This window comes from Papio anubis, unplaced genomic scaffold (genome assembly GCF_008728515.1).
Source record: "Papio anubis isolate 15944 unplaced genomic scaffold, Panubis1.0 scaffold778, whole genome shotgun sequence".
Lineage (NCBI taxonomy): Eukaryota > Metazoa > Chordata > Mammalia > Primates > Cercopithecidae > Papio > Papio anubis.
In genome coordinates this window covers 28,661-38,145 of record NW_022168007.1, presented here as the reverse complement: position 1 = coordinate 38,145, position 9,485 = coordinate 28,661, and the positions used below count along the sequence as shown (strand labels likewise).

At 56.6% G+C, this 9,485-nt stretch overlaps 1 protein-coding gene across 1 annotated transcript; it reads left to right on the top strand.

The window, feature by feature from the left end:
* Positions 1 to 417: 417 nt before the first annotated feature.
* LOC116273503 (myosin-binding protein C, cardiac-type-like) lies at positions 418 to 8,986 on the top strand (the record flags this gene model as incomplete). The annotated part of the gene is made up of 15 exons (XM_031662586.1): positions 418 to 666; positions 922 to 1,002; positions 1,643 to 1,802; positions 2,565 to 2,669; positions 2,780 to 2,968; positions 4,363 to 4,497; positions 5,169 to 5,336; positions 6,383 to 6,471; positions 6,639 to 6,834; positions 7,050 to 7,189; positions 7,410 to 7,569; positions 7,681 to 7,817; positions 8,130 to 8,316; positions 8,508 to 8,544; positions 8,680 to 8,986. Coding segments are annotated over 14 exons (2,007 nt in total), but the record flags the coding sequence as incomplete, so codon positions are not given.
* Between the last annotated feature and the right edge of the window lie 499 nt (positions 8,987 to 9,485).

Genomic DNA, 9,485 nt, shown 5'->3' with positions numbered 1-9,485 from the left:
GTTGTATGTATGTGTGTATGTATGTGTGTATGTATGTATATGTGTATGTATGTATGTGTGTGTATGTGTATGTGTGTGCATGTGTGTATGTGTATGCATGTATATGTGTGTATGTGTGTATGTGTGTGTATATGTGTGTGTGTATGTATGTGTGTATGTATGTGTGTGTGTATGTATATGTGTGTGTGTGTGTGTGTATGTGTGTGGGGGGCAGGAGCAAGACACTGATGTTCCCCCAGTTTTCAAAATGCTATGGTAGGTGACCTGACCTGAATATTACAAGCCTCCCAGCCAACGTCCTGGGATGATGGGAATGTTCTAGATCTTGGTTGGATTAATGGTTGCATGGGTGTATTCATCTGTCAGAACTCATCAGCCTACAGTCAGATCTGAGCATAAACTATACCTCAATACAAGTCTAAAAAAAACAACAAACAGGGGCCCGGGCTCTCGAGTGGCCCCTCCGCAGTGACCTATGCTCCTCCCGGCTCTCCGGTTTCTCTGAACTACATTGTCTCTTCTGCAGAACCTCCCAAGATCCACCTGGACTGCCCGGGCCGCATACCAGACACCATTGTGGTTGTAGCTGGAAATAAGCTACGTCTGGACGTCCCTATCTCTGGGGACCCTGCTCCCACCGTGATCTGGCAGAAGGCCATCACGCAGGTACGGTGGGTCCCTCCTCAATCTCCTCATCTGTGAGGTGGGTGTGTGGAGCCAGCCAAGTGCTTGGACCTGCTGCACACCCCACCCACGTGTGCACGCCCTGCTGCTGGCTACCCCGTGGGAGAGCAGAGGCTCGACTGGCCAGGGGGCAGGCGAGATGGGCAGTGTGGGTCGGGGGTGGATGAAGAAGCAGAGGGGTGCTTCCAGGCTGAGTCAGCTCCTCTGCTCCCTACTTCCCTCCTGCCCTGTTCCCAGGGGAATAAGTCCCAAGCCAGACCAGCCCCAGATGCCCCAGAGGATGCAGGTGACAGCAACGAGTGGGTGTTTGACAAGAAGGTGAGTGAGGCTCAGGTCAGGATGGGACTCGTTTGTCTTCCATCACTTTCTGCCCATTTGGTGTCGAGCCCTTGGTGAGGTCTCCATGGAGGTGCCACACTTGGCGAGGTGTGTTGCTGCCCCCAGCAGGGTCCCTGTGGGGCCCTCACACCTCAGGCAGGGTCTCTGTGGAGTGTGCTGATGGCCGTCACAAGGATGTGGACACCCTCTTATTGTGAGGAAGCCCTCATGACTGGGCTGCTCCCTGGCTCCCTTCATCCTGAGCTGACCTTGACCTTGACTTTGTGCTTCCTCTCAACTCCAGAGTAGTTTCCGAGGCAGTTTCCTGCCACTGTAGCTGCTGGGGTCTTTTTCCTGCCCGGCACTGTTGGTTCTTCTGAAGGCTGGGGTCTTGAGGGGTCCTCACGCTAGCTCATCTGAGAGGACAGGTGGTTGCCCCAGGTCCCCTGACAAAGCTAGAACCTGAGCCCCTGCCCTCGGTCGGTGCCACAGAGAGGATTTTGAACTAGATGCTGACATGGGTGCAGTCTTCCCACAGGCTGTGTTACCCCCATGGACCCCGGGACATCTGGTTGTTGCAGAGACTGCAGGGGCCTCTGGGGTCTGACTTGGATCTCACCTCAACTCTCCATCCCCCCAGCTGCTGTGTGAGACCGAGGGCCGGGTCCGTGTGGAGACCACCAAGGACCGCAGCATCTTCACGGTCGAGGGGGCAGAGAAGGAAGATGAGGGTGTCTACACGGTCACGGTGAAGAACCCTGTGGGCGAGGACCGGGTCAACCTCACAGTCAAGGTCATCGGTGAGGCCGGCCAGGGTCCAAGCTGGAGAACACAGAGGGGCAGCCCCAAGGAGGGCCCATCCATTTGCTCATTCAGCCACTCGACAAACATCACGGGCATGCTCCCTGAGCTGAGTGGCAACAGGACAGGTTTTTCTGCCCACAAGGAGCCCCGCTGTGGGGGAGATGGAGGCAGTTGCATCCCGCAGATTTCCTGCGACACGGCTGTACATGAGCCGTGTCCAGAGTGGCCATGGGAGCACTGAGCAGAGAGCCATCCCAGAGAGCCTGGGGGGAATGCCTTTAGGAGGCTGAGAAGATGGTGAGGAAGGGCATCCTAGGCAGAGGAAACTGTGTACAAAGGGGTGGAGAAGGGAAAGAAAAAGGGTCTTTTGGGTGTGGAGAATGAATGAAACGTGTCAGGAGAGGACTGGGTAGGGTTGGGAGGATCAGAGCCAGGACAGGGGTGAATATGGGCAGTGTGAAGCCTTAAAGTGTTGATGGAGGGCTGGCGACATGATGAGAAATGCATCCTGTCGAGACCCAGCCTGGACAACACAGTGAGACTCAGTATCACTGAAAAAAAAAAAAAAAAAAAAAAAAAGAAAAAGAAGAAGAAGAAGAAGAAGAAGAAAGAAATGCATTCTAGAAAGATCTCTGGATTTTGGATCTGGAGGTGGTGGGGGCAGCCGGTGGCAGTTAGTTGGAGTGGGAAGGGGACGAGCAACATTACTCAAGGCCCCGAGCGGGGCAGGGCTGATATGTCCACCGCACCCCCTCCAGACGTGCCAGACGCACCCGCGGCCCCGAAGGTCAGCAACGTGGGAGAGGACTCCTGCACCGTACAGTGGGAGCCGCCTGCCTACGACGGCGGGCAGCCGGTCCTGGGTGAGTGCAAGGGCGCCAGGCGGAGGTGCGAGGGCGCCGAACAGATCCGAGGGAAGGTGGTGTGGGGATGCCTGGGTCCCAGACCAGAGCCGCCACCTCCCCCGAGCCAGGCTACATCCTGGAGCGCAAGAAGAAGAAGAGCTACCGGTGGATGCGGCTGAACTTCGACCTGATTCAGGAGCTGAGCCACGAAGCGCGGCGCATGATTGAGGGCGTGGTGTACGAGATGCGCGTCTACGCAGTCAACGCCATCGGCATGTCCAGGCCCAGCCCTGCCTCCCAGCCCTTCATGCCGATCGGTGAGCCTGCCTGACCTGGTCCTGCCTCCACTCCCTCCTCAGTCAAAGGCCCCCAGTAATAGCAGCTGCTCCGCAGGCAGCCACGCTAGACACTCACATCCACGGTCTCCTTTCAGCCTCGACTGGGGATACTCAGCGGCATTTTACAGATGAGGAAACAGGCTCCGAGCAGTTAAACGACCTGCCTGAGATCTCCCAGCTGGTTGGGGTGGAACTGACTCTCACACTACACCGACCCCTAGTTCACTTTCAAGCCTCTCTTTCCATGTCTACAAAATGGGAATAATGACACTGCCTACCTCAGAGAGCTGTTAGGATGAGATGGTATGAGCAGGCAGAGGCCATCTGGCATCTAGCAGGTGCCCAGTGAATGTTCATTGTCCCCTGTTCCCCACACCCTTCAACCCAGGGTTTGTCACCTATGGGATGGGGCAAGGGCTGTGGTTAGTGGAGGGGTCTCAGGGGCGTCTGTCTGTGGAAAGAGTCCTGGACCAAGACTCAGAGATGGCAGAGGCAGCTCCACGGTCTCCAGGAGGCCAACTGGAGTCATCCCTCCCTGAAGCCTCAGCTTCCTCATCTGTATAATGGGGTCTGAGTGGGTAGAACAGGTGCTGAGGGTGTGGCAGGGCTCGGGAGGACACCTGTTCCCACCAGGGTGGGTGAGTCCAGGGGCAGCTGTCTGTGGCAAGTGCAGGCCAGGGACCCCTGGGCCCAGGGATGGGGCACAGCTTGGGAAGATGGCAGGAATTGGGGCCTGTGGGGAGAAGGGTTCAGGCCTCTCTTTTTAGGGACTGACTCCTGGTTTGTTCAGTTCTTAGTCAACTCACGTAATCATACGGTGCCAGGAAATTCCCATGTTTTCCTGTAGTTTTAGGGGTTTTTTCTCTTTTCTCCTTTCTTTCTCTTTTCTTTTCTTTTGATGGAGTCTCGCCCTGTCACCCAGGCTGGAGTGCAGTCCTGGAGCGATCTAGGTTCACTGCAACCTCCGCCTCCCAGGTTCAAGCGACTCTCCCACCTCAGCCTCCTGAGTCGCTGGGATTACAGGCATCCACCATCGTGCCCAGCTAATTTTTGTGTTTTTGTAGAGACGGAGTTTCACCATGTTGGCCAGGCTGGTCTCAAACTCCTGACCTCAGGTGATCCGCCCACCTTGGCCTCCCAAAGTGCTGGGATTACAGATGTGAGCCACCATGCCTGGCTGCTGTTGTTGTTTGTTTTTAAGCCAATCTACAGACAAGTCTTGTAACAGAGACAAAATATTCCTTAAAGTGGCTAAAAGCCAGCTGAACAGGAAGTGCCCCCTATGTGACCAGTGGGCAGTTCGGGGTCTAGGCCACGGATCTCCAGCTTCCCCAGGCTTGCTGAGACCCCTCTCTGACCTCTCCTCTGCCCAGGTCCCCCCAGCGAACCCACCCACCTGGCAGTAGAGGACGTTTCTGACACCACAGTCTCCCTCAAGTGGCGGCCCCCAGAGCGCGTGGGAGCAGGAGGCCTGGACGGCTACAGCGTGGAGTACTGCCCAGAGGGCGGTGAGTGTCCCCACCCCCAGCCCCCTCCCCAAACGAAGAACATGCTCACCTTGCCATTGAGCAGATTCACCCATAGTCAGGCTTTTTTGGCCCACTTTTGCCTAAAGTTGAGAACATCCAGAGAAATACCTGTTCTGTTTTCAGAAGCAAAAAAAGCTTGCCTAGTGAAAAACAAATGCAGAGTAAAGCTGACTGTAACACTTCTTTGAGCAGTGCGAAATCAGCAACTACATTTTAAAAACATATTTAAGGCCAGGCGCGGCGGCTCACGCCTGTAATTCCAGCACTTTGGGAGGCCGAGGTGGGCGGATCATCTGAGGTCGGGAGTTCGAGACTAGCCTGACCAACATGGAGAAACCCCGTCTCTACTAAAAATACAGAATTAGCTGGGTGTGGTGGTGGGCGCCTGTGATCCCAGCTACTCGGGAGGCTGAGGCAGGAGAATCGCTTGAACCCAGGAGGCGGAGGTTGCGGTGAGCCGAGATCACGCCATTGCACTCCAGCCTGGGTGACAAGAGTGAAACTCCATTTCAAAAATAAATAAACAAATAAAATTTAAAAAATAAAAACATATTTAAATCCTGGAGATTCCTATCAGAGGAGTGGGCAGTGGGGATGGGGTGTCGGTGGTGACACAGTCTGTGGCCTTGACTGCCCCTCCCCACCCCCAGGCTCAGAGTGGGTGGCTGCCCTGCGGGGGCTGACAGAGCACACGTCGATACTGGTGAAGGACCTGCCCACGGGGGCCCGTCTGCTCTTCCGAGTGCGTGCACACAATATGGCAGGGCCTGGAGCCCCTGTTACCACCACGGAGCCGGTGACGGTGCAGGAGATCCTGCGTGAGTGCCCCTTCATGCAGTCACAAGACCCGCCATTGACACCCCAGGCCCTTGGTGTCCGGTGGAGGTGGGGACGTTTGGGGAGGCCCAGAACGCTCTGCCCAGAACGCTGGCAGAGACAGGAGGGGTTGGAGCCATCATCCATGCTCTAGGCCTAGGGAAAAAGTGCAGAGAGGGTGGCCAGGCACAGTGGCTCAAGCCTGTAATTCCAGCATTTTGAGAGGCTGAGGCAGGAAGATCACTTGAGGTCAGGAGTTCGAGACCAGCCTGGCCAACATGGTGAAACCCCGTCTCTACTAAAAATACAAAAACTAGCCGGGTGTGGTGGTGGGTGCCTGTAGTCCCCCAGCTACTTGGGAGGCTGAGGCAGGAGAATTGCTTGGACCCGGGAGGTGGCAGCTGCAGTGAGCTGAGATCACACTACTGCACTCCAGCCTGGGTGACAGAGTGAGACAATGTCTCAAAAAAAAAAAAAAAAAAAAAAAAAAAAAAAAAAGTGCGGAAAAGGCTTTCTTGGTCTATGTCAGACCCCTAGTTCTGGAACAGGGAAAATAAAAGCCACAGTACCCAAGCTCTCTTCCAGGAGTGTCTCAGCTCCAACAGGTAAGTATTGTCTATGTCTGTCGTCAGATTGGTCCCTCTGGGATCCACTTCCCATTCCTCTGTTCCTCGTCCCAACAAAGGGTCCATCTTTTGTAAGGATTGGTTCTCAAAGCTGGAACGAGGCAGCAAACTCGAGTGGAAACAGCACAGGGCATAGGGTTTACACCCTGGCCTATGACTTACTAGCTGTGTGACTTCAGTCAAGTTGCTTACCCTCTCTGATCCCTGCCTCTTGAAGCAGTGTGGTGAGGCTCAGGGAAGCCAGCTGGGCTTGGGCAGGCTGGAGTTGCTGTGTCAGCAGGAGCTAAAGGAGGTGCAGGGCCCAGCAGGCAGCTTTTTTCTTAGCTGCAGCTCTCTGGGGCTTGTCTCAAGGGAGGCTGGAGCTGTGGCACCCCTCAGAGCCGTGGCGGGCCCTCACTTAGCTACCCACTCTGTATCCACAGAACGGCCACGGCTCCAGCTGCCCAGGCACCTGCGTCAGACCATTCAGAAGAAGGTCGGGGAGCCTGTGAACCTCCTCATCCCTTTCCAGGTGGGACTGGCCCCTCCCTGTCCCCCAGGGGAGAGAGGCTACGGTGTGTTGTTTCCATCCAGCGGACTGATGTCTCAGGGCTGGCCCGATCTGAGGTTCCAGAGGTGGGGGTGGCAGCTGGCCTTTGGAGAGATCCACATTCAGGGTTAAGCTTTTCCTCCCCTCAGGGCAAGCCGCGGCCTCAGGTGACCTGGACCAAAGAGGGGCAGCCCCTGGCAGGCGAGGAGGTGAGCGTCCGCAACAGCCCCACAGACACCATCCTGTTCATCCGGGCCGCTCGCCGCGCGCATTCAGGCACTTACCAGGTGACGGTGCGCATTGAGAACATGGAGGACAAGGCCACCCTGGTGCTGCAGGTTGTCGGTGCGTGGCCAAGGCCTCTTTGAGCCCCCTTGTCTCCCATCCCTGAGCTGGGCTGCTGGGTCCAAGGGCTGACCCAACCCACAGCTCACATTTTCCAGTTCAGTGCCCCAGCAGGCCTGGCCCTGGCTGGTAGGGGTGGCATAGTCCCTGGAGCCCGGTGTCCCCCTGCTCACTGTCAGAAAGAGTGGTGACCCGACTGGGTCTGTCTCCCGCAGACAAGCCAAGTCCTCCCCAGGATCTCCGGGTCACTGAGGCCTGGGGTCTTAATGTGGCTCTGGAGTGGAAGCCACCCCAGGATGATGGCAACACGGAGCTCTGGGGGTACACAGTGCAGAAGGCTGACAAGAAGACCATGGTGAGCCCAGGGTCTGGGGTCTCCACGTGCACCCTGCCTAGGCCCGGCAGACCCAGGCCGCAGCCACCCTTCACTGTCCTCACCACGGGCCCCTCACCCTCCCTCTGCTGATCTGAGTCCCTCCACAGTACGGGTGGAGATGCCCAGGGCACCCAGGAGAGGCTCTCGGCATCGGGGAAGGCCTGGCCCAGAGATGCCTCCCCTCCCTCCCCGCCCCCAGGAGTGGTTCACCGTCTTGGAGCATTACCGCCGCACCCACTGCGTGGTGCCAGAGCTCATCATTGGCAATGGCTACTACTTCCGTGTCTTCAGCCAGAACATGGTTGGTTCCAGTGACACAGCGGCCACCACCAAGGAGCCCGTCTTTATCCCCAGACCAGGTGCTGTATCCTCATTCTCCCCACCAGGGGCTGGGGCAGGGAGGCCATCGGAACAGGGAGGGGGGCCTAGTTTGGTGTGGCCCTCTCAGTACCAAGTCCTGTCACCAACAGGCATCACCTATGAGCCACCCAACTATAAGGCCCTGGACTTCTCTGAGGCCCCAAGCTTCACCCAGCCCCTGGTGAACCGCTCGGTCATCGCAGGCTACACCACTATGCTCTGCTGTGCTGTCCGGGGTAGCCCCAAGGTAGGGAACTTTAGGCACTGGACCAGGCCGACCAGGAGGCGGGGCTCACAGGCCCCAATGTCGAGCAGTCCTCTCCCCAGCCTGTCTCCTCTGCTTTCTCTCCACCTTGGGGTGTATGGACCGGGTTTCTCTCCCTGGGCAGGGCCGTGGTACTCGCTGTTGGTTCCATGTTTGTTTCCAGCCTTGGGCATAGTCAGGGACTCCGTGGGACCACCCCCCACCGAGTATAAACAGAAATGCGTCTCCCTGGGTCCCTGCCAGGTCCCCTCTCAGCCTGGATGGCTTCCCTCCCTCTCTTTACCTTAATTGTAGCCCAAGATTTCCTGGTTCAAGAATGGCCTGGACCTGGGAGAGGATGCCCGCTTCCGCATGTTCAGCAAGCAGGGAGTGTTGACTCTGGAGATTAGAAAGCCCTGCCCGTTTGACGGAGGCATCTATGTCTGCAGGGCCACCAACTTACAGGGCGAGGCACAGTGTGAGTGCCGCCTGGAGGTGCGAGGTGAGGAGCCCTTGGGGCCAGGGCCTGGGAGGCGGGAAGAGCAGGGCAGCAGTGGGGACCCTGGGCTTTGCTCTGTTGTCCCGGGCCAAGCACCTGCTGTGACTGCAAGGGCAAGGACCCTGTCATGACCAGATGGGTACTAGCTTCCAGAAGGCTGGGAGGACACAATGACATGGCCTCCTCTTCTGCAGTGCCTCAGTGACCAGGCTGGCTCCCGGGGATGGCCAGGTATGTACTCCAGACCACCTGACACCCAGGGCACAAGTCCGTGGCTAAGCCCTGGCCCTTGGTCGGGGGGCAGCCATCAGTAAATGGGAGGCTGTAGGGGGCCTCCGTTCACTCATAAGATAACCTGTGTTGCAGGTACAAGATGCCAGCCCCATACCAGGAGCCTGCAGGGAAGTTGGGGAAACCGCTCCCTGCTGTTGGATGTGTGTGTGACAAGTGTTGTCTCCTGGGCTGCGGTGGGGGATCAGCAGGACAGCTATGTTGGACAGGCCTGAGTGAGTGTTGCACAGACTGGTCCACAGGGCTCCTGAAGCTCCTGGATCTTTGGGGTAAAAGGAGGGTGACCTCAAGAAAGGATGTCTGGGGACAGGCCTTTCTGGCCTGCTGTGTCTTCCCAATGTGTACTGGGCAATAAAAGATTAATGCAGTCACAGAAAACTCACTCTTCTCACTAAATTTCAGTGTGCCTGTTTTCATAAAAATGCACAGGGGATGGCCAGGTGCGGTGGCTCACACCTGTAATCCCAGCACTTTGGGAGGCAGAGGCGGGCGGATCACCTGAGGTCAGGAGTTCCAGACCAGCCTGGCCAACACGGTGAAACCCCATCTCTACTAAAAATACAAAAATTAGCTGGGCATAGTGGCGTGCCTGTAATCCCAGCTATTTGGAAGGCTGAGGCACGAGAATCACCTGAACCCGGGAGGTAGAGTTTGCGGTGGGCCGAGATCACGCCACTGCACTTCAGCCTGGGTGACAGCGTGAGACCCTGTCTCAAGAAAAAAAAAAAAAAAAAAGGCCCAGGGACATTGATCTTCACAGCAAAGTGAGGGCAGATATTTTTGTTGTTTTCTCAATGATTAAACCAGGCCCAGAGTGGTTTCTGAGTTCATAAAACATTAACACTAGAAGGAACCTGTCTTCCCCTACGGCATTCACTCTT